This window comes from Triticum aestivum, chromosome 6D (genome assembly GCF_018294505.1).
Source record: "Triticum aestivum cultivar Chinese Spring chromosome 6D, IWGSC CS RefSeq v2.1, whole genome shotgun sequence".
NCBI classification, from domain to species: domain Eukaryota; kingdom Viridiplantae; phylum Streptophyta; class Magnoliopsida; order Poales; family Poaceae; genus Triticum; species Triticum aestivum.
Window position 1 is genome coordinate 326,817,721 of NC_057811.1, and position 24,634 is coordinate 326,842,354.

General features: G+C 44.3%; 3 protein-coding genes across 4 annotated transcripts; 2 read left to right on the top strand and 1 right to left on the bottom strand.

The window, feature by feature from the left end:
• Positions 1–3,057: 3,057 nt before the first annotated feature.
• Positions 3,058–4,433, top strand: LOC123144901 (ATP-dependent Clp protease proteolytic subunit). Its single transcript, XM_044564158.1, has one exon. It carries the CDS (start codon positions 3,323–3,325, stop codon positions 4,211–4,213), a length of 891 nt encoding a protein of 296 aa, XP_044420093.1. The 5' UTR covers positions 3,058–3,322; the 3' UTR covers positions 4,214–4,433.
• Positions 4,434–9,748: 5,315 nt separating this feature from the next.
• On the bottom strand, positions 9,749–12,884 carry LOC123144902 (ACT domain-containing protein ACR3). Of its 2 annotated transcripts, none has more exons than XM_044564160.1 (8): positions 12,453–12,884; positions 12,254–12,354; positions 11,996–12,103; positions 11,834–11,879; positions 11,595–11,709; positions 11,410–11,477; positions 10,510–11,250; positions 9,749–10,420 (listed from the first exon to the last, which is right to left on the bottom strand). In XM_044564160.1, exons 3-8 carry the CDS (start codon positions 12,040–12,042, stop codon positions 10,094–10,096), a joined length of 1,344 nt encoding a protein of 447 aa, XP_044420095.1. In that variant the 5' UTR covers positions 12,043–12,103; positions 12,254–12,354; positions 12,453–12,884; the 3' UTR covers positions 9,749–10,093. The 2 variants fall into 2 exon arrangements, with proteins under 2 accessions (XP_044420095.1, XP_044420094.1); XM_044564159.1 differs by having other exon boundaries at positions 12,009–12,103; positions 12,453–12,883.
• A 4,081-nt stretch (positions 12,885–16,965) lies between these two features.
• LOC123144903 (uncharacterized) lies at positions 16,966–20,762 on the top strand. The gene is made up of 4 exons (XM_044564161.1): positions 16,966–17,169; positions 17,599–17,693; positions 18,621–18,886; positions 19,560–20,762. The coding sequence occupies exons 1-4, from the start codon at positions 17,140–17,142 to the stop codon at positions 20,372–20,374; spliced, it is 1,206 nt and encodes a 401-aa protein (XP_044420096.1). The 5' UTR covers positions 16,966–17,139; the 3' UTR covers positions 20,375–20,762.
• The last annotated feature ends 3,872 nt before the right edge of the window (positions 20,763–24,634 follow it).

Consider the following 24,634-nt stretch of genomic DNA (forward strand, 5'->3'; position numbering starts at 1 on the left):
CGAATAGTGTATCTAGCATTGAAATATAACTGAACATCCGTTTCAGCCACAACTAATATGGACAAGAAGACTACAAAATCTATACCTACTATTAAAGGGAATAGGTATTCTTGGTTTGGTCATAATATTGTTTGTCCTGTGGTATTTTTTTCTTTTACGGTGGGACCTACCTAACACTCCAACCAGTTGACCTACCGAGCTTTACTGGTTATAAAGCAGTGAAAAATACTAAGAACCAATCACCAGCGCAGATATGAATATTTTTTAAAGTACGATATCAACTATTTTTGAAAAACAATACCAGATTTTTTTGCGAAGCGCAAACACTTTACAAATTTGTAAACATATTTTTTAAAAATGAAACATTTTTTAAACATGAACATTTTCTTAAAATCTCGAACACTTTTTTCAAACAAAAATATTTTTTAATTCCAAAACAAAATGTGGAAACGCAAACATTTTTTGAAACTTGCGACCAAAATTGGTAAAACAAAAAAAATTGAAACTCCGAAAAGGAAATTGAAACATGAACATTTTAAAAAAAATTGACCAATTTGTGGATAGGGGAACATTTTTTTTTAAATTCCAATAATAATTCTGAAAAGTTGTGAAAATTTAGAACAAAAATATTCCAAATGAAAAACCCAAACAAAATTTGAAAACACGTTTTTAAACAATTTTGGAAACGGTAACATTATTTGAAACTCCTGAAAATGAAAACATGAACATTTTTAAGATTTGTGAACAATCTCTGAAAACGGAAACATTTTCTGAAATTCTGAACATTTTTTAAAAGTTGTGAAAAAATAGAACAAAACCATTCCGAACAACTTTGAAAAACACGAACATTTTTTGAAAATCCAGAATATTTTTTAATTTATGTACAAATACGAAAACACAACCATTTTTCATTTAAAAAGCGCGAACATTTTTTTAGATAGAGAGGGTTCGCTTGAATATTTATCCCACGTCGCTTTGATCCTCAAAAAGCCACCAGTTTATATACGCTGGATAGTTGTCGAGTAATCATCAAGCGCAAGGAAGGGTACGATGCCGGAGTGAAGGAATTAAGGTTGGCTCTAATTAAATGAAATTGTTGGAATAGAGCCTGACGAAAGAATTAAATGTTGGCTCTAAACGGAAATGTGGGAAGTATGGCTGGATTTGCAGGCTCGGGATGTGCTTGCATGTCCCATGGAGTGTATATGGCTGAATCTAACTAACAAAAGATATAAGATACCTGGTTGGAGTGGTATATATAGCTGGTGAGTGATGGCTGAATCCTAATGCGCACTAACAAAACAACCCCCGAGATGTGTGAAACACGAGAGATGATGTTGCCTTCTTTCCATGGGATCAATCGGCTCTCGCTCGTGAACTACTCAAAAACGTAAAAGGAAGCAAACGACCTGTCGTCAGCTTTGATTTTTGGGCGGCATGTTAACCTTTTCAATGTGCAAGGGAATGTTTCTATTTCTCGGTGTTTTTGCCGCTATTAAATTTTACTTTTTTGAATAAAAATACATGGTTAATCTACATGCAACTTTTGATCGAGCATTGTTGCTGCGAATGGCGCACACAACGGTTTTAGGCCCACTGATGTTGCTCATCAAAGCTGAACACAATGTTGGAAGGCCTATTGCTTGCTACATCCGAAAGCACACCAATATAACACCAATCGTCGCTATTATTTTTCTATTGAGAAGTTGGACCATTGTGCTGCAAAACCAGTTACATAAATGATGCCAAGACAACAAGTCATACGGACAACGTTGCAAAGCTGACCACATGGACACAACAAAGATGACTGCCACTGCTACAAGTCAGACACGTGTCGTAGCGAGGTCAATCAGTGTGCTACAAGTTGGATGTGTGGAGGTGTAAAGCTAACTAAGTGTAGATGGTAGGATTATAAGGAGAATTAATTGATCCTTGGTACCCGTGTTAAGGGTTGTTGCATGATTAATGCCTGACTGATATGCATTTCTTTTAGAGCTTGATGTGCATCTCCCTGACGTGTGATACCTTCTGGATGCTATCATGCCACACTGGTGAACATGCTAATTTTCACTCCCGTTGCAACGCACGGGCATATGTGCTAGTTTCTATAAACAAAGGAGGCCTGTAGTAGAAAGAAAGAAGCACAAATGTTTGTGCTTCTTTCTTTCTTTCTACCATAACAATCATGCATAAAAACGATCGCAGAAAAACGTACTCATGTGGTTGCGTGGCTAGAGGGACAGCGATATCCCCAGTTTATCAGGGTTCAAGTCCTGGTGCTCGCATTATTCATGGATTTATTTCAGGATTTCGGCGATGCGCTTTTAGTGGGAGGAGACGTTCCCTTCGACGACGAGACGCCTATAGCGACTTCGTAAATCTCAAGATGATATGATGGTTCACTTTCTCGGAGGTGCTCACGAGGATAGGATATGTGTGTGCGTGTTCATAGGGGTGAGTATATGCACGCCTGTATGAGCGCTTGCGTTTGTACTGTTAAAAAAACGTACTCCTAGACAACTGCCAATGGAGCGTTCCTCCGCACATGAGCCACTCACGCGTACCTGACTACGTGCACGCCGCACAGCCGCCACCGCGGCTTCCACGGCGCGAGGCGCTGCTTCCCTCGGCCGACCTGGCCCTGCCGCAGCCGCTGGACGATGCGGTCGTCGAGGTAATGGTCGTGGCGTGAGAGATCGAGACACGTATCGGTATGCAGTTTGAACGGACTAGAATGGTTGCTTCGCCACTCGTTACGCCCTTGGCGTGTGCTCGTCTACCTGTGCAGAAAAACGGCGAAGCCCATCTCATTACCGAGGAAGCAGTGCGCACACAGCAACAAAACAAAAACGAAATCACTAGCATGGTAGAGAACCCAGCTAGAACTCTCCCACTACTGTGGGCTAAATTGAATTCTTCTTTGTCTCGAAAAAATATCAACTTATTTCCTGGAAAACAAGCGAAAGCCCAGACGTTCTTTGTCTCAGAAAAAAATAAATTCTTTCTTGGAAAAGAAGCGAAAGCTCAGACGGAGAAGCAACAAGGCAAAGGCAGGGAGAGGAACACCGATCCCCCACTCCACCTCACCCCGGAGAGGAGAGGAGAGAAGAGAAGAGAAGAGGAGAAAAGAAAAGATCCGATCCGGCGGATCGAAGCGCAACCACCGTCTCGACGTCTCGTCTCGCCCTATCCGTTTCCTCCGTTTCACACTCTCCTCCCTCACCCCTTCCCCCGTTCCCCTTCCTTGGTATAAGTCCTCCCTTGCTATTTCCGCCTCACATCCGACCACAAATCCGCACCCCCAGGACCAGCAGCAGCAGCCATGACGCCCTCCGCCGTCGCCAACCTAGCCGGCGCCTCCCCGCTGCCCGCCTTCGCGCCGAGGCCCAGGTCCAGGCCCAACTCGGCCAGCCCGGGCCCGTTCGGGCCCGCGCCGCGCCGGCTCGCCGTCGCCGCCCCGCCGCGGGCCTTCTTCTCCTCCGCGCCCTACCAGCCGCCGGAGCCGGAGGGCTACTCCTCCGTCCGCGAGTACGGCCTCGTGCCCATGGTCGTCGAGACCACCTCCCGCGGGGAGCGCGCCTACGACATCTTCTCCCGCCTGCTCAAGGAGCGGATCGTCTGCATCCACGGGCCCATCGCCGACGAGACGGCCTCGCTCGTCGTCGCGCAGCTGCTCTTCCTCGAGCTCAAGCCCATCAGCCTCTACATCAACTCCCCCGGGGGCGTCGTCACCGCCGGGCTCGCCATCTACGACACCATGCAGTACATCCGCTGCCCCGTCAACACCATCTGCATCGGCCAGGCCGCCTCCATGGGCTCCCTCCTCCTCGCCGCCGGCGCGCGCGGGGAGAGGCGGGCGCTGCCCAACGCCAGGGTCATGATCCACCAGCCCTCCGGCGGGGCCCAGGGCCAGGCCACCGACATCGCCATCCAGGCCAAGGAGATCCTCAAGCTGCGCGACCGCCTCAACAAGATCTACGCCAAGCACACGGGCCAGAACATCGACAAGATCGAGCAGTGCATGGAGCGTGACCTTTTCATGGACCCCGAGGAGGCGCGCGAATGGGGGCTTATAGACGAGGTCATCGAGAACCGCCCGGCCTCCCTCATGCCTGAGGGCCTCAGTGCCGTTGACCCGCCTCACCACGGTGGGGGCGCCGGCGCCAACGGCCGTGGCAGGGACAGGGATATGGAGGAGCCCTCCGCTGTATGAGGGGTGGCCACGAAGGTGAAACCTTTTCCTGAGTCCGGTGGCTATGTTGTTTGTTGTTAGATCTAAGTTTTGATGATTCCTAATACAACAGGTCAACTTGGTATCTTCTCCCTGTTGTTTCAATTGCCTGAACTGAGCTATTGCTGATATTATTGCAACTCGTAAAAGGGATTTCATTCCTTTGGTACTGATAAATTGATAGTGTGTTGAATGTCCGTTATACGATCAATTTCAGGTTACAGCATCAAAAACATGCTGTTCTTTTTTATGCATAGGATTTTCTTTGCTTTGTGTCAACAGCCAATTAGTTTTATGACGATGTTTTCTTTATATGCAGTATATGATGTACTTAGAGATGCTTCAGTTGTCATTCTTTTCCTGTCCTTTTAGGCTAACCAGCATACACCATCACTATGGCGTTGTCCAATGTTCTTACTCACTACTCCCTCCGTCCCACAATATAAGATCGTTTTTCGAGCTTGAAAAACGATCTTATATTGTGGGACGGAGGGAGTATAAGGTTAATTTCCAGACACTCAAGCCAAGAGGCATTAGCAGAAGTGTAGTTTATGTAGAGTTACTTACTTGCACTGTTATTAGGAGCTTAGTGTTTAGAGATGACTGGATGGTTTAGCATGTCTTGGAAGTGTCAATATTTGGTCAAGCATTAAGCTATACAATTTGGAGGTAGAATTCTTCTCCCTCTGTAAACAAATATAAGACGTTTTAGAGACAAGCTTGTGGTGTTGAGTTGGTTCAGATACAAGCTATGTGATTCATCCGGCGCTTCAGCCGTAGCAAACATCCAGAATGTGTTGTAGACTTGCAGTATATACCTATGAACCAGACCAAGTTCCATACCTAGAAACAGCGTTCTAAAGAGTGATGCCTGTGCAGCCACCCAACTGTTAGGCACCCTGTTATGTTGTGATTTTGCCTGTAGGCAGAGTGATGTGTTCTTGCAAAGTACAGCTTTCGTAATTTGAGTTGCTCTTTTTGCTGAATTGGATATAGTGGAATATGCATTCTGGATGTTTGCTCGCTTGGAAAGTGAGATATATCTCAGCTCTGTTTGTCAAACCATGGTATTCTATTATTTATTTTTATTGTTCAACACAGGCAGTTTGCAGTATATTAACTGTCTACTGGAATGTGTTGTCGATAACATTATACTACCTAGAACAGCGTTCTGAAGAGTAACGCCTGTGCAGCCACTCAACTGTTAGGCACCATGTCATGTTGTGATTTTGCCTGTTGGTAGTGATATACTTGCAAAGTGCAGCTTCCGTTATTTGAATTGCTCTTTTTGATGAATTTGGATATGGTAGAATATGCATTCTGGACGTTTGCTCTCTTGGGAAGTGAGGTGCTACTTCCGTCTCAAAATGTAAGACGTTTTTGTAGGCCAGACATTTTGAGACGGAGGTAGTATTTCTCAGCGCTGTTTGTTGAACCATGCTATTCTATTATATTTTTCTTATTCAAAATAGGCAGTTGGCAGTATATCTTCATTGATGATGGTTGTTGCCGCTCTCATTTCATGGTGGGCATGGCTGGGAACTCATATTCTCACACAAGCTTCTGCAAGCAAATCAAAGAACAGGTTAATACCGTAAAAAAAACGAACATGTTAACAGAAACACACAGCAACTGAAACACACGAAGCAGAGGAATGTCAGGGAAACAGACGGATTTTGGTCGGCACTACACCTTGAGCCTTTTTTTTTAATTTTTGGAGGTTAACTAATTCAACGCGATGCGCTAGATATCGCTCTATAAGCGAATATAGACTGATATGTAAGTTCAATCCAAAACTCTCAAAGCACAAGGTCTAGTTCAAGATTTTAGATAAGAAATAAAAGTTTTATTATATTATAGGCAATGGGGTACATGGTGTGGTTTTTAAACTAGGCAAGGACCTTTATTTATAGGGCTTAGAGAGCATCTAGAACCACGATCACCTATACGTCCGCGGACGTGTCTGTTGGCAGTGCTCAGGCAGTAGCCAATTTGCCCTATTCACAATCATAAACCCCAAATTCGGATACCCTATTTCATTTCATATAAAGCCATGCAGTCTACGAAGATCATAGAGATAGCATAAAAACTTAAGCAATTCGGACATCGACATGCAATTAGTTCATCCTAAAGGGTCGAGATAGTTCAGATTCAACCTAAAAGAAAAATAAAACATGGATAGGCGAGCGGCCGGAGTTCACCATTTGGCTGGGCCTTTGCCCTTGCGGTCGGTGCGCGGCGGCCCATCTCCTCCGTTTACGCGTCGGTGGTGGGTGGGTAAGGAGTCGTCATCATCATCCGTGGTGGTGCCACTCTTCGATGCAAGCAAAATATAGCCGGAGAGGTGGCGGAGGAGGCACTACTGCTCCTTCGCGTGGCAGATGGCCTTGGCGGCGGGGTCCCCTTCTCCCGTGCGAGGCGCTCAGACGCCTCGAGCCCGAGGAGGAGCGCCTTCGCGTTCTTGCGACAGAGGCACCGCGCGTCGGACTCGTCGTGGTATGCGATGTCCGTATGACCTCACAGAGGAGCGCCTCATCCGGGTCGACGGGGACGGAGCACGCCCGCCGACGTGAAGAACCGGGCTCCGCCGTGACCATTGCACACTGCCACTCGCGTCGGTCGCCTTCGAATCCGGCATGCGCATCCGCACGGGAGTCATGGGCACGAGCATCCACAGCTGCCCGGGCGGTGATGGCGTCGGAGGGGATGGGGATACGCCCGCGGTTTAGATCTGGAGTGGCGCGGAGGGGATGGTCAACCGTGACCTGCATTCCGTCGACGGGAGGTAGAGGAGCTCGCGACGGAGCTCGAGCTCTCACCGGTGTCCACACGCGAACGTTAGATGGCTATGCGAAGCGTGAGCTCCTCCTTGTCCGGCGCACTGCTAGATCTATCGTCCTCCTCCTTCACAAGACCGTCCTAGTCCATGGGATCGGCTCGTTGTCGAAGTCCTGACCGGAGTTGGCCATGCCGGAGAGGAAGCGAAGGATTTGGGAGGAAGCGGAGAAGACAAGTGCAGACTAAGAAAGTGAGGGTTTGACTAGGGTTTGTCCAATGTGGTGGGGTATTTGTGGGGGCATCGGTGGGGGCAGTGCGGGCCCTAGTGGGCCGATCCGATGTGGCGCCCGCGTCCGGGCATCCCTATATCGCCCCGGATATGGGTCGGGTATGGGGAGTGTCGATCAGTCTGATCGTTTGGGCTGGATATGGAGCCCGTTTGGGTGGCGTTTTTTCATCCGAACGGTGACCGGGCAGCCCACCCGAATGTTTGGGGCATGTATGAGGGTCCGGTTGTAGATGTTGTGTGGACCTTTATTTGTAGGCTTTGGTTATGCCTTTACATCTTAACTTCTACTTATAGCTAGACCACCCTAGAAAACATTAGCTAAAACTAAGAAGACAAACAAATACTAACTAGAGTGGAAGTATGTTTAATTTCATTGAGTCTAGTCACCTTTTGCCACATGATGAGCATTCGTTGTTTTGCGGAATGGAATGAAATGAGGCATTAGAAAATTTGTCCACGACAACAAACACAACATCACTCCCTTGTCGTGTTCTTTGCAAATCCAAGGCAAAGTTCATAGAGACATCCCTCCACTGGGCAACAGGAACAAGCAAAGGTGTGTATAACCCTGCGTTATAGACCCGCCCTTTGCAATTTGACATATCGTTGAACAAATATTCCATCATTTCTATTTAGTTGTCGTCAATAATAATGCTCCTCCAAGTAGCGATAGTCTTTTTACGTCCAACATGACCACTAAGATCACTTGAATGGAGCTAACTAATCAGTTTGTCACGTAGGTAACTTCTTGGGGTGCACAAATGATCACTTTTATAGAAGCCAAGAGAAATGCATGACGATTAAAAGCATCGGCTACTCGATTGGTTGCTCCAGATTTATTCACAATGAGATAGTTAAACCTGTTTAGATATGTTGCCCATCCTGCTAGCATGCGATCAATATGCTTTCTAAAATGCTTCAAGGATTGATGGTCACTAACATTGAACTCTTTAGGTGGCAAATATAATTCCAAAGTTTTGAAAGCCCGAAAAACGGTATACATGCGGGTAGGTACTCTACTTCTGCCTAGCTTCACTTAACTTCTCATTTAGGAAAATAATGGGCTTCCTTTTATATATATAGAATAGCTTCAATGCCTACTCCACTTGGATCAGACTCCGACTCAGTAGTCTTTTTTGAAATCGGGTAGCACCAAGACACGTGCTTGTGATAATTTTTCTTGATCTCATTGAAACAAGTTTCAATCGCTTCTGTCCATTGGGACCTTTCTTTCTTCAAACACTTGGGAATTGGTGTCATGGCAGCACTGAAATTCTTCACAAATCTCATGCAGAAAGTTGCAAGACCATGGGAACTTCTTACCTCAGAAATGGTCTTTGGAGTTGGCCATTCTCTGGTTGCTTCAACCTTAGGATCACCAACATGAACGCCCTCATGTGTTATGGAAAGTCCTAGAAAAAGAAGTTGCCTTTGCATGAAAACTCATTTCTTCGAGTTGATGTAGAGCTCATTTTCTGTAGAACTCCTAGCACCCTCAAATATGATCAAAGGGTCCGCCCTCATCTTTGCTACAGATCAAGATGTCATCAAAATAAACCACAATAAAGTGGCTAAGAAGGGCCGAAGAACTTGATTCATCAAGTGCATAAATGTGTTCAAGAGTCCAAATGGCTTGATCATCTATTCAAACAACCCTTCCTTTGTCTTGACGGTGGTTTTTCGTTCATCTCCTGGTTTGATGCAAATTTGGTGATATTTGCTTCTTAAATCTAGCTTGGTGAACGCTCTTGCCCCACTAAGCTGATTCAACATATCTCCAGGCGGGGAATAGGAAATCTGTACCTTATGGTGATCTTGTTGATGGCTCTACTATGCACACATAAGCAACAAAATCCATCTTTCTTTGGCGTGAGCAGGGGTGGTACAACATATGGGCTAATATTTTCTCAAATGTGCCTTTTTACAACAAAAAAAATCCTTTAGTTTCTCAAATGATCTTTTGTACTCATTCGGTAGTGAGGAAGATTAGAAAACACTTGCTCATGAAGTTAAGTCAATTTTATGTTGAATTTCTTTCATCGATGGCATGCCTTGTGGCTTTCGAAGTATGTTCTGAAATTCTACTAATAAGACACATGCATTTGCTAGAATTTTGACATTTGGGTGTGCTCCGCCTTTTACAATAAGCTCAATACACAAATTTACCTCCTCAAGTCTTCCATAAACTCCAAAGAGATGTGGGAGATAGTTAGCATACTTTCCCCTTCCTCCTTAGAGGTACCATCAGTTTTGTTTGGTTGAATAATGATTTTGCTCTTGTACTTCTCTTCTTCCAAATGGAAGAGTAGATATTTTTCTTGGTCTTGTGTGGTATCCCCATCAAATTGTTAAGGTCTTCTAATATGGCTGACATAACACAATACATTTGAGCCATAATACTTGCCGAAAAAGTGGCAGGCCATGAGGAGGTCCACAGAGACTATGAAAACTTACCAAATGACCCCTAAATGTTAAAATTGCTCAGATGCCCTTATGTTCCACAAGAAATGACGAGGAAATAAAGAAAAAGTAGAAAGTACCAAAAATAGAAGAAAAATATGCAAAAAAAATTTAGAACAAAAATACGCGAGGTTGAGAAAAATATAGGCATCATCATCGCACCTCTTTTCTCCCTCTTGGGCAAAGATTCCTTTATCTCTCTCTTCGAAAGATCATCGGGTGCTCGAAAAAATCGAGGAAAATGGGGAAACTTGTTGGAAAAAGGTACTCCACCAAGAGCTGCCATACTGACTACTCTAGTTGGGGCCATTTTACAACAATTTGCACAACGGAGATTATGCTCCGAGTTTGGCGAAGAGGCCGCCGAAGGAGAAGAAGCTGGTCTTGGCCATGCTGCCAGCAGTCCGCTCCGGCGCCTTGTCAGCGGGCACCTTCTTGACGTTGAGCATGACGGTCTGGCCGACCTGTCCCCGGAGGCCCTCGATGGTCTTCATGTCCACCGGCTGCCCCGACGCGTCGCGCACGTAGAAGACGTTCACGGCCTGCTCCCCCACCGTCGTCACGTCGGCCCTCGTCACCGTCAGGCCGTGCTCCCGGAGCACCCTCGTCACGTCCGACAGCAGCCCCACCCTGTCCCTGCCGCAGAGCTCAAGCGTGAATCCCTGCATTGTAAACCCGTGCCGATGTCAGTCAGAAGCAGCGCACCGTCGACCAGAGAACTGAACCGAGTTCTGTTGCTTGTACCACCCACCTCGGACACTCTTCTGGAGATCGCCGCTTCGAGGCACTTGGTCACCTTCTCTGCCTCGTCCTTCAGCAGCGTGCGGCCGTCCTTGCGACGAATGTACAGCTCCTGGATGCCGTAGATGCCTTCGGAGGTGACGGCGGCGTGGAAGACGACGTACTGCATGTCCGTCAGCGTGCAGACGATGTCGAACAGCAGCTTGGGCCGGTCCCGGCACCTCACGTTCACCACCGAGTAGTCCTTCTCCTCGCAGTGCTCCACGGTCACCGCCGTGCCGTCGTCGGCGGCGGGACGGCCCTGCGGCGCACCGTCGCCGCCCAGGTCCATGTCGGCGTGCATCAGCTGGTGCAGCCGGCGGTCCACGTGGGTGGAGCCGGCGGAGAAGTTGGTGTGCGCTCCCCGGCCGTCGCCGTCGTCGTCGTCTCCGCCGCCGTGCCCGCGGAGCACGTGCCGCAGCCGCTCCTCGATCCCGGCCAGGCGGCACGCGTCCTCGATGGCCTGCCCCGAGGACACGTCGTTGACGTACACCACGCAGGCCACCCTCGTCCTGTGCGTCCACACCTCGGCCGCCATGACGTTGCACTGGAGCTCCGCCAGGACGGCAAAGATCTCGGAGAGAAGGCCGGTTCTGTCGGGCCCCTTGAGCTCGATGGCGGTGTGGTCGCCGATCGAGTGCATCCCGACTGATCTCCCAGGCGAATTGCTGCCCTTCGTCGCGCCCGGTATGTTGCTGCCCGGACCTAAGGCCTGTCCACAAACAACAATAATTCAGCTATTCAGCTCCCACTCAGTTTCAGAGTAATAATCTCAGCTTCTTCATGGAAAACTAATTAACAGAGATCCCAAATCAATCGAATGTCTCAAATTATTAAGAGTTAAAACGGATGGTGACTGGAATTTGCAAACCTTCTCGATGTGCTGAATGGTCTTCTCATCGGTCACCTTCTGCCCTTGCTTATCCAGCACATGGAACACTGCATCGTTTAGTCGCAATATACAGCTCAAATGGCAAGGCCGTGTAACAGTTTAAGTTGGAGTAATGATGCTCTATGGAAATGAATACTACTATTGCATAGCACAGGGCGTCTTACCGTCCATGAACCATCCGCCATCCGAGGTGATGTAAGCTTTCAAGATGGTGAGGTCAAGATCGCTCAGGACCTGCACCACCTCCAGCAGAATGCCATTCTTGTTCATACTGTCCACCTAAAACCATCACAAGGCAGATAAAGTTGCGTGCACAAATTTGGATTTTGAAATGATCCCAGCGAGTGAAATGTTCTCTCCCTGTCTCTTGTCTCTGTACAGGATGAATTCAGATGATCCTTACCTTCACTAGGGTGCAGTCGCGGCATGTGTTGTTGTCGATGCAGACCCTGCAAGGTGTTCACCGTGTCAAGAGCAGAAATTAGTAGGATTTCCAGCGAGTGATGACACATAAACCGGATGATGAGCAAAATCGACCAAGTTCTGCAGCTTAATTAGAGAATACATTAGAGACCGACCGAGGAGGGTTGATGCGCTGATTGAAGTTCTCATACTCGGGATCAAAGTAAGGCCGCATCTTTCCCCGGCAGTGGATCCTTCCTTCACCCTGCCGCTGAAAGAATCAATTGCGAGCAAACGTTATCAGTGTGATCCATGTATGTATGGCGATCTCCAATCATGGGAGCAGGACTTGGATCCAAATTAACAAAGGAGAAGAGCATAAAGCAGACGTAATCACTTTGGGGAAATGGAATAGACCAACCTTTCAGTCGATTCTTCCGCCAGGGTAGCTTCACAGCTCCTGCTTTCGCTGAATTTTCTTTTATATCTTGGATCGGAAACGGAGCTGGTACCTGCGGTATCCTGAAAAGTCGTCGGACATTTCGAATCAATCTCAGAAACAAGGATACTTGCTTAGAAATCTCATGAATTCAGAGACCGAGGCCAGGATAAAGAAATACCTGGAATCCTCGTAGGGCTGGTTCTTTCCTTTTCGAGGGAACAATGGTGTATGAAATCAACAACCATGGACGGGCAATATTTCCTTGAGACCATCGTAGGGGCGTAGACTAAAGCACACAAGCAAGATACTATTTCGCCTCATGGTGGCCTGAACAATTCAGCAGAACGGCGAGTGGCTGTGGAAAATGGATACTTTATGTGCTCCTGATAGCTTGGTGCAGAATCAGCAACCACAAGAGAGCCATAGCCAAATTATTGCTGGAATCTGACTAGCTAAAGCTACACCGCTGCTCGCATTAGAATAAGCTGTGAGGAATCAAGAACACGTCAGGTTGACGGGATAGGGACCACGCCTTTCTTTCCCCACTCGCCAGGCAATTGGACAAAGCCTTCCTCTGTCTGCTGCTGCTGTGGTGGCCACTGGCGGAGGGAATCTTGGTGCCTCCACTTCAGCTAATAGATACTATGTTACGGTTTTAGCCCGCGGGTGGTGCTCTGCTTTTTTTTTTCGAGTTGGTCTTTTGGGCTTCGATCATTTGTTCTTCGGGACGGATTAAAATGCGCTACTGCGCAAGTTTTTGCCTTCCTCGGGATGGCAATGTTAGGGTTTCTCGTCGTACACAATGACGGACTTTGATGTGAGATTCTTGAGATCGATTTAAGGATTCAGCAACGAAGACCGTGGCTGCGGGGTGTTATTTCTCAAGGGCATGTGCATGAAAACTTCCCGACTGTCATCGACAAGGTTGGGCGGCTCTCATATGGGAGCAACGACAGAGGGGCGTTGGCGGCTCGTTCTGATGGCGACACTGGTTGTTCCGTGGTCTAGGGACCTTGATGTAAATTTTTATTACGTTTTGAGGCGCTTTGTACTTCTGTTAAACTATTATGGTATATCTTAGTCCTTTATAAAAAGAAGGGTTGACTCAATAGAAAAAACAAATTAAGGCCAATAGGGAGAGAATGTGTGTGTACCACCTCAGGAATAATACCCTAGCTATTATTTGCCTATTATATTGTTTCTGACCGTGTGTATCTCATAAGTCGTATTGCATTAATCAAATAATTAATTTGAAAGTTTCATTTCGTCATATTGTCAAATGGTGAATAACTTCTTTCGATGTTCTTGTGAGAGACTCACCCCCAAATTTTGGACACACTATTTTGTGACATTTGAGAGCTATCCAAATTGTTGTCCAATTTTAGCACAACCCTAGCCACCGTCCCCAATCCAACCACCATTTATCCGATAAATGCAAATATTTTCTAAATAAATGTCAAACGACCTCCGAATGAGTTGAAATAATTTATATGGCCTTGTAATATTATAGAAAGGCTACACTTAAATTCCATTCTATTCAGAATCCGGTGCCCAGCGATTGAATATGGAGACTCTATAGGCGGATGATCAATTGAACAAAATTTCACAAATAAAACTTGTTAAATGGCCCCCACACTTCCATCACTCATCCTCACAAACCACCTAAATCTCCCTAAACCTAACCCAAAAGGACATTTCCCATATAAGGCACGTCATCCCCAAAACCTTAATTGCAGGAGACAATAACGCCCCCTCCCCCCCACCCACCTAGATTTCAGTGTCAGCCACCTAGTTTCCGCCTTCCTTCGACTCCGCCACCCAACCCGTCGCCACCAACAGCCGCCACGATCTGGATCATCAGATCAAGATCGGACGACCTCCAATCGCGCCCTTGCGCCACCTCCAGCTGCGCTCCTGCCTGAGCCCAACTTTCATCTCATTGTGGGCAAGCACAAGCTATTCTTTATAATAAGATATAGCTTTTGCATTGATCGACGATGGACATGTCAGTATCTCAAGACAGACTCTAGTTGGCTGACACAATAGGATCACGTTGGTTTGTTGTGTTGGTGTGTTTCGCTCTCCCCCTACTTTTATTTATATCCTGAGAAATCCTATGTATCTATATATTTGAAAAAGTTACTTCCTCAAATTTCAAACCGTGCATTAAAAATGTTCATCACATTTTAAAATAGGTTAACGTAATTTTAAAAAATGTTCATAACATTGAATTTTTTCCACACGTTTAAAACATGTATATGACATTTAAGAAATCATTACATGCTCAAATTTGTTTGCATATTACTAAAAATGTTCATGGTATTTGTATATGGCATTTAAAAAATCATCATATGTTCAAAATTTGTTTGCATGTTACTAAAAATGCTCATGGTATTTGTATATGGCATTTAAAAAACCATTATATGTTCAAAATTTGTTTGCATATTACTAAAAATGTTCATGGTATTTAAAAAATGTTCACACTTTAATTTTTTGTTTCATCTCATATTTAAAATATACTTACCATGTGTTTAAGAAAATATTTGACCTGTATTTAGAAATATTCAATGTGCATTTACTAAATGCTCAACAGTATTTAGAAAATGTTCAACTTGTATCTAGACTTCTAGAGCATTATATTAAAGAAATGTTCAACCTATCTTTAAAACATATCAGCGAGTATTTACAAAATGAAAAAGAAGAAGAAAAAAAATAAAAGGGGAAAAGGAAACATACAAAAACTGAGAAGGAAAGCTGATAAAGTAGTAGAAAAATACAATTTTATAATAAAAACGCAAAATCTTCACAAAATCGAATGGAAGGTTCCCAAAACCAAACCCCATTATTATAGCTCTGCGACAATCCAACCAGGGCCTTAGGGCGCGACTATCTATCGTTTGTTCCGATACAGAGCATAGTGTTGCCTGCAGTACTACATAAATGGTTTCGAAACTAGATCCCATGTTGATAGGTTTCGAAATCTTTGAAACTAGATCCTCGAAACTAGATCCCTCGCGTCGAAATCTTCGAAACTAGATCCCATGTTGATAGGTTTCGAAAAACTTTTTTTACACGAAAAAATCAAACAAAAAAAAGGTACCGGAAACACTTTTTTTCCTTTTCGAAAAGGTAGAACCGTGCCTCTCTCGGAAGCAAATTTGTGCCTTCACGAGAAGCAAATGTGTGTCTCTCATGGAAGAAAAAACTTATTTTTTTCTTTTTCGAGAGGCACAACAACGTCTCTCACGTAAGCAAATCCATGCCTGCATGAGAAATAAATATGTGCCTCTCGCAGAAGTAAAAAAAAATCCATTTTTTCCTTTTTCAAAAATCTGTGCCTCCCGTGGAAGGGATTTTTTTTTTCTTTTTTGAGTGGCACAGATTTGCTTGTGCGAGAGCCACAGGAAAAAAAAGTGTTTTTCATGCAATTTGTTTTCTTTTTTTCGAAACCTAAGTAAAACCGAGAAAAAAATATAAAAAGCCAAAAACATGTAAGAAAAATAAAAATAATAAAATCCGAAGGGAGTGCCCAGCACGACACGTGGCTGTGGCTGAGAGCGCCAAGTGACGCACCCCCAATCCATAAAAAATGACCCTTGTGGGGACTCTGCGAGAAGTAGTTCTTAATTAGTTGCTCTTAACACCTGCGGGCGTGAAATAGGATTAGCCGTCACGACACCAATTATGTCGCGGGAGTGGAAAACACACAAAGAATGCTGATGTACATCAAGCCCAAAATGTAGCGACACCAATTATGCCATGGGAGTGGAAAACACATAAAGAAGGGACCAAATTTAAACTAAAACCACGACGAGTAATTTGGAACGGAGGAAGTAGTTGGCAAGCGTTTCTTCGGAAGCCTTCCAAGGATCACTTGGGGGTGGGCTAAGAGCGCACAGCCGCTGCCACATGTCACGCTCTGGATGCTACCTTTGGATTTTATTTTTTACTTTTTGGCATGCGTTTTCAGCTGTTAAAACGGGGTTTTCCCTTTTTTAATTTTTTTTCCACTGGCCTTCCCTAGCTTTTGGACCAATTTTTTTTGCACGAAAAAGCATGTTTTTTCTTCCGCGAGAGGCACGGTTACGAAAAAAATGCCTCTTTTGTGTTTTTTTCTTCCGCTGGAGGCACGGTTTTGCTTCCCCGAGAGGCATAGTTATGCTTTTACGAGAGGCATGACCGCGCCTCTCGGAAACGAAAAAAAGTGTTTTTTGTTATTTTTCTCCTTTCGCGCGAGGCATGGTTTGCTTCCGTGAGAGCCACGGTCGTGTTTTCGTGAGAGGCATGGCCGTGCCTCTCGGAGACGAAAAAAATGGCACGTCCGTGCCACTTTCGAAAAGGAAAAAAATGTGCTTTCGGTTCGGTTTTTTCGTGAAAAAATTCGTCAAAACTTATCAACATCGGATCTAGTTTTAAAGATCTGGACGCGAGGACTCCAATGGTGAAAAAGTTTCGAGATTTGGACGCACGGTTTAAGAGATAAAATGTTTTGAATAAATGAATGTACGAAAAAAGGGAAAAGTCACAGGTTGCGACAAGTGATGCACATGTAGTGCACCACTTGTCACAACCTGAGCAGTTGAGAGTGATCTTTAAAAGGAGTACTTCTTAATTAGTGATTTTGCACAAAAAATGCTGATGTATATCAGGCCCAAATGTAAGGAGAACGAAGGTGCCCCATGAGAATGTGGTACGGGCTTTCGGCCCAACCCTTTCTACTAGGACTAGACTGATCGCCTCCTCCTGAAGTCTAAACCCTCACTCCCCTTCACCACTGCTCCGGCAGCCGTCGTTCGGCCTTGCCCCTCCCGCCGAACCAAGGAGTACCGGGCGCGGCGGCGGCGGCTACCGCCCGCAGGGCCAGCATGGCGTTTCTCTTCAATAAATTCCAGGAGGTACGCTTCCCTTCCCTACGCATCTCGCAACCATCTCCGGATCTCGATCTGCTTGGCCCCCGTTGTGCGCGAGAGAACCAACATCGATTAGCCTCGAACACAGGAAATGATTCTAAATTTATTCTACGCGGATTTGAGTGAAGTCAAATGTATGTGGGAGGGAGATGATGATGTGTGTTGAAACATCTGGAAGTATAGCTGTATAAATGTGTTTATGGCATCCTCAATGCTCTAAATCGTGGTTGATTTTCTGTCCAGGTTAGAATTCTTTTATTTTGTTAGTCCTAGGTTAGAGTGTTCCATTTTCTATATGACTTCTCTGTGTCTTATCTTATGTATTGCCAATTCAGATGAGCAGACAATTAGTACTCTGGGCAGCATTATGGCTTTGTCAGCTGTTCCTGTAATCAATTTACTGGTTCATTTCAGGCAATCAAAACACTTGCTAAGAGTCCAAGCTTTGCTCGAGACCCACGGCATCTTCAGTTTGACGCTGACGTGAATCGTTTATTTCTCTATACCAGGTATATGGATATCTGAAGAAATCGCCATGTTCCTGTTCATTTGTTTTTCGCAGATGATAACACAGTAGTTCTGCTATATGCAAAATTGCAAATATCTAGCATTTTTTTTGTCTTCATAGGCAATAGAGAAGTGAGATCAACATTTGGAATTTAGTTTACTCTACAGGTCTATTAAGGTTGTTATTGGATTCTCATAGTTTAGATGCTACAAGATATTGATCTTATTATTATCCCTGTGATTAGATATTTTGCATATTTTACCATCGACTGAAGGATCAAGCCTCTAAACCATGTGTTAACATGGTAGTTCTGCTACATGCAAAAATTTAGGACTTAGTTTACTCTACAAGTCTATTATGGTTGTTATTGGATTCTCATAGTTTAGATGCTACAAGGGATTGACCATATTATTATGATATTATCCCTTTGATTATATATTTTGCATATTTTAGTTTTAAAATATTCTGTTACCGCCGATTGGAGGATCAAGCCTCTAAACAATGTGTTTGGTTATTTCTAGTTTCTTTGGAAATGCATACCAAATTTGCTTGCAACACTCGGTATGAAACTATGAATATGATTAGATTGCTACAAGGTCCATTAAAATTGCAAATATCTTGTAGCATTTTTTGTCTTTATATGCAATAGAGAATTGAGATCAACATTTGGAACTTAGTTTACTCTACAGGTCTATTAAGGTCGTTATTGGATTATCACAGTTTAGATGTTACAAGGTATTGATATTATTATTATCCCTGTGATTAGATATTTTGCATATTTTACCGCCAACTGAAGGATCAAGCCTCGAAACCATGTGTTTAGTTATTTCTAGTTTCTTTGGAAATGCATTACCAAGTTTTCTTGCAACACTCGGTATGAATATGATTAGATTCCTAAATTCTTGATTCTTTTCCATGTGCAACTTAGCTATAATCGTTTGGGAAAGCATTCTGAAGAAAAGGACGCCGAGGAGATTATTGAATTGGCTAGCAAAGCATCTGTTACTGACCAGCAGAAACAAGTGCAGCAAAATGTTCATTATCAACTTAAGCATATATGCAAATCAATGGATAGCATTCTTCGTCCTGATACAAAAGATCCATCACAATCTCCTTCTGATGCTTATAATAATTCTCGACGAAGTGGCTTGAGTTTGGCCGTTGGCACAGGAGTTGCAGCTGCAAACAAGCCAGGTAATATGTTTCAGCTAAGTGCATTGCATTGACACATTCACAGTTTTGTACCTGTATCATCCAAATTAGGCTCGTAAGCATATCTTGAGTAGCATGTCTTGCTGCACAATGCATACTACCTAATAAGTTATTTTAACTTCAGCGACCAAAGATACTTTAGAGCCTAAATATGATGATCAGCAAACATATACACGTGTTTCCATCCCAAATATCTACAATTATGGCTAAGGGTGTTATAGTTCCAAAGACATTCGTGGGCCCTTACTTATGTGATAGGAATAACATTCCCTTTGTTATTTGCAATTTTCTGTGCACTTAACTTATGCCTCAATTTTGTTTACCATAATTTAACATGCTTAGCCAGCATCATACTTTCACGGTTTCTTTGAATTTCTGGGTTAAGCACACATAACTATATGCACTGATCTTTTGCCGGTTGCTTCATATGCATCATGACCTATGAACTGTTCAACTATAGATGGCAAGCTAACTCCATATCCTGAAATGCTTCTTTTTGTACTGGTTACTGCAAGCTCTTTCTTACATTCACATACAGGAATTATGCTGCTACTGTGTTCATAGAGATATAGTTACATACATCAAGTTCTTAGTAGTTGTTTTATTCGATGAATCATATGAAGCTATCATCTGATGCATTTGCTCTGCAGTGCAGCTGTTCCTGCTACTCGACCTTTAACTCGAACTGAATTGTCAAACAAATTCAGGGATCAGTTTGGCTACACCCTTGACATCAAGCCGTCACTAATACCTCACAAAGATGCAGGGCAAGGTCTGTTCTTATCTGGAGAAGCTAATGTTGGTGCTGTCCTAGCCATCTACCCTGGAGTTATATACTCACCTGCGTATTATCGATATATCCCTGGATACCCAATAATTGATGCGTGCAACAGCTATCTTATCACAAGATATGACGGAACAATAATCAACGCGAAACCATGGCATTTAGGTGGTGAAACAAGAGAGGTATGGGATGGTTCAGATCCAGTGGATTACAATACAACGCCACCCAAAAGCCCAGAGAGCAACTCTGACCGGGCGTGGAGGATGCTTAACAAGCCCCTGCAGAAGAGTGGCTGTGAAAACTTTGGGGATGTGCTTGAACGGCGAAATCCACTAGCCTTTGGTCATTTCGCGAACCATCCACCGGGAGGGTCGGCTCCTAATGTCATGATCTGCCCATATGATTTTCCACTGACAGAGAAGGACATGAGAGCATACATCCCGAACATTGCGTTTGGTGGTGAAGAGCCCGTTACAATGAAGAGGTTTGGCTCCTTCTGGTTCAAGTCCAGAGCCCCTGGTAAACAGACTGGGGAGTCACCGGTTCTGAGGACGCTTGTGCTAGTGAGTACGAGGTCCGTATGTGACGAAGAGCTCTTCCTGAACTACCGGTACAGCAGCTCAAAGGGGCGGCCAGAGTGGTATACCCCAGTGGATGAAGAAGAGGATAAGAGGAGATGGAGCTAGGTCTGAACCGACCCGCCTGTAATGTTTTGTTCCAATGTTTCTGTGGCTCTTTCTTTCGTCAGTAACCGGATTTAAACAGGGCGCTGGTGAACTCCAGTAACCGGATTTAAACAGGGCACTGGTGAACTCCAGAAGCCGATTTGGCCATTCTTTCTATGTTTCAGTCAACCGCATAGGTATTGTCTCTGCTGAACTCTTCTTGCAGGTCTTTTTGTGGCAATAAAAAGAACACCAGTTACGTCTCATGTTATTTGAGGTAGTATCTGCATTATCCATCCCGTTGTTGTAAGGGGATATTTATTTATGAGCTTATCACTCAATCTGTGTCAGCAGTGCCATACTTATTTGCTTTCGGAATAGTAACAAGCTATGCCATATTGCTAGCGAACTGCTTCTCATCTAAATAAATACTACTACCTCTGTAACTTAATATAAGACGTTTTTGACACTATGACAGTGTCCAAAACGTCTTACATTTTGATACATAGGGAGTATGTACAGACTTGGGAGTTCCAATTGGTCGAGTAATCTTGCGATTTCCTGCCGTGGAGTAGGTCCAATATGTTGAGTGCTCCATGTTTCACGTTTGTCTGAAACTGAGGTGGCTGGTGTCGTGGCCATACATACATCTGAAGCATTGGAGATGGGCGACTAACAAACAGCCTACGCCCAAGCTGACAGTAGCAGTATCTATAGCAGTGTGTCGACAGACTGTATCGTACTGGATGGCGATTTCTTCCGTGCAGTTGGCTTCACTGAAGATCACGCGAGCTGACTGCTGACTGCTGACCAAAGGCCGCCTCTTCTCTTCCTCATCTCATCCCTAGAAGACACTGCTGTACGTGCTGCGCCGTATGGGTAGCATGTGTTGTCGTCCTTGGAAGTTGGAGCACGCATGCCCGGGTAAGTTGTCTTGCCGACCTGGTTAGCTAGCCGCACCGAAAGAGCACCCACGTTCTTCGGTAAGATCATAAGGCTGGTGACAATGGGCAAGAACATAAGCTAGTAACTTACACACTTTCCTAGACTATGTTACTACCTTCATAATGGATAGGAACATCTATGTAGTGTCATGCAACAATGTATTTATTAGGTTATAGACTCATTGTTTCTTGAAGTGTGTGATGTTCTGGTAACTTAGCTAGTTATTACAAGCACCTCTCTCTTCATTAAATATGTGCCACATAAGTAAAGTTGTATTAAAGTGTGTGATGTTACTCCTAAGTTCCTCCCCATTGTGACCAGCATAAGAAACCCATGCTATGCCGGGTCAGATCGCCGTCGCACACGCTGAATGCTGTATTCTAAGATCTCTCTCCATGTGCTCTTCTTGCTCAGAGCTGGTAGAAACCTGCTGAATACTCAACTGATATTTGATGCCGACGAAGCATCCAACAAGGCAGGCCTAGCATATCATAACAGGGAGAGTAGCTATCTTGTCAGTCGAGATGCCAACTCATTTGGGAATGGAACGGATCACGGTATTATTGCGGGAACAAGCAAGCTTTGCTGTCAGCTTGTCACTACGTGCATGTGTTCGTATCATGGAAATTTGTGAGCGGATAATGAGACACGTTATACGGTGGATGGAGTGGACGGACGGTGTTTCCTTCTTGGGAGAAAGCTCCTCTTTCTGTTGATCAACAGTTTAGAAACAAGATCGACGAATAATTACTAGTACTAACATGATAAGTTTTATTCGGGAAAAAAAGGGAGCTTGCACGTCATTGTACTGAGAACGAAACGATTACACAAATCTGTATAAGCACGGCGGGCCCAACCCACCTGATTACAGAATCACAACTCACACGCTGGTCTATGCAAGTAGGACGAGTTGTTGATTTGTGAAGGCATGTATGATGCCAGAGATGGTCTTCTGTCTTTTTTTTTTTTGGTCTTCTGTCTTCTCAACTTCTCATCCCCCACAATGAAAGCGAAGTCACGAGTTATCTAATATGCATTATTGTCTCTCTTCATTCTTTTCTTCCCTATCCTTATATAAAAGAAAATAAAATGAGTGGTGTATTTGACATCACCCCATCGCATGTGTGTGTGTGTTCACACTTGAAAACTGAAGAATGGTACTACTGTATCTTGTGACAGATTTACTGATGTCCGTATCGTTGCAATTCCAAGCGATTACATCATCGAGGAATCGAGAATGATCCAGCAGGAACATGGAATTCTGCAATCCCGATCCTTTTGAATGGAAGAGTGTTTCTAGTGCCTGAAACATCTGGCCAGTCCAATCAGTCGCGGAGATTAAAACCCACAGCGATGACCAAACCGGAATTTGCTTCGACGCCCGTCCATATCCGGCGATGGTACCGTACCGCTTTTCTTCTCCACAGGTTTGTTATGTAGCCCTTGTAAGAGCATCTCTAGTGGATGGTGTATATGGAGGTGGATGTTAAATATACACGATCAAAATCAAAAAAATTTCCCAATGAATCGTGTATCAGGTTGTGTATCTATACACGTCGCTCCCACGAGCATACCTGGTACCTTTCCCCAAAAACTTCACAAACTTTGATCATAAATTTCTTGCAAGACTAAATTAGTAGCCTCAGCGGATCGGATGTACTCATCAGCACCATCAGCTGCTATTCCATATGTTAGCATCCACATTGCCGCGGTCATCTTTTGCAGAGGATGTAACCCAAGAGCTCCAGAAGCACTTTTTTTTGAGTAAAATAACCATCATAATCATGCTCAAGTATACCATCGGCTATGCGTTTGAACAAATTACGGGACATCCTAAATCTGTGCATAAAAAGTAAATGAGACAGGGAAATGAAAAAAGGCTAAAGCAGAGAAGTGTAGTAATTACGAACCTTCGTCGAAACAAATGTTCGGGATAGCGAGGAACTTCTTTGAAGTAGTCGTCCCACAGAAGAACAAAACCGGCATCTCTTCCTCGATTGATTGTTTGACGTCCATGCTTGGAACCGCCATGGCGTCGAGCGTTCATCCTCTCTTCCTCCTCGCGCTCGGCGAATGCTGCAAGTATGAGTTCATCTTCGCCAGATGAAGATGACGAAGAACTCATGTCCAAAGTGGATGTGTACATTGTGTTGCGTGAGAGACGATAGAGAAATCTAGGTGAGAAGAGAAGTCACAGATAGAAGTGCTAGAAGAGAGATGGTAGGGGTGGTTTATATAGACTAGAAATACGACTGTTGAAATATAGCCGTTTGAAAATATAACCGTTGAAAATATAGCCGTTTGAAAATATAGCCGTTGGAATATACACGTCCAAATTTACACGTTCCACTGAAAAACTGAGAGGTGTATATTTTAGCAAGGTGTATATGGACATGCATATGGAGATATACACATCCAAATTTACACCATCCACTAGAGATGCTCTAAAGACGGCACCTTCTTCAACGGGTGCTATGTATCCATCACCTTTGTCTTTGTGTACTTGTGCGCAAAGAGAAATACTATTACCAGTACACTGCTGTATTCCACTATGTATGTTTCTCCGTTTCAGAAAAAATATGTATGTTTCGGTGGCGGTGGTCAAACAGGTACTCCATCATTGGATCGATGGTGACCCTGGCCTAGGGGATTAGTTATTTGTGTTCGTGCTTCCGGTGCAGACAAAACGATGGGTTGCTGTAATGTAATGGCTGGTAACGGGCCAAAGGCCGGACAAGTTCTCCGGCCGGCAGACGGCAGTGCCCGCCCCGGCCGGCGGAAGCGTCATCCTGATGCGGAAAGGGTCCACAAATTAACTATGCTCCTTTGTGCTGCTGTTCAGCGATATAGTGCGCATGATAAATCCATCGTCGAGACGGCCTAGCTACTCACGTCTGTCCCATAATATAAAAACGTTTTTTATACCACAATAGTGTTAAAAACGGTCTTATAACCTATTTCTCTCAACATGCAAGTATGCCATCAACATGAATGAAAAAAGACCCACCTTAACATGCACTCATGCATAAGTAAAAGCTACATGAACATGCAAACATGCATGATAATTTTTATTTTATTCATATTTAATAAATATTTGTAATTATAAAGTGATTTCACACAATAAATCATTTGTGTTTTCAATTTTATTTTTCATATTATTTCAAATACCCATTTTCATACAACCAAATATTGCAAAATATTTCTGCAACAACGTGCGGGGTTTCATCTAATATTAAAGAAGTTCATCATGCCACTTGAAGCTATGCGGCCTACCTCTTGTGAGCTATGAGCCTGTGATACATGGGGAAGATATTTGAGTCATGATGCAAAGTTGTC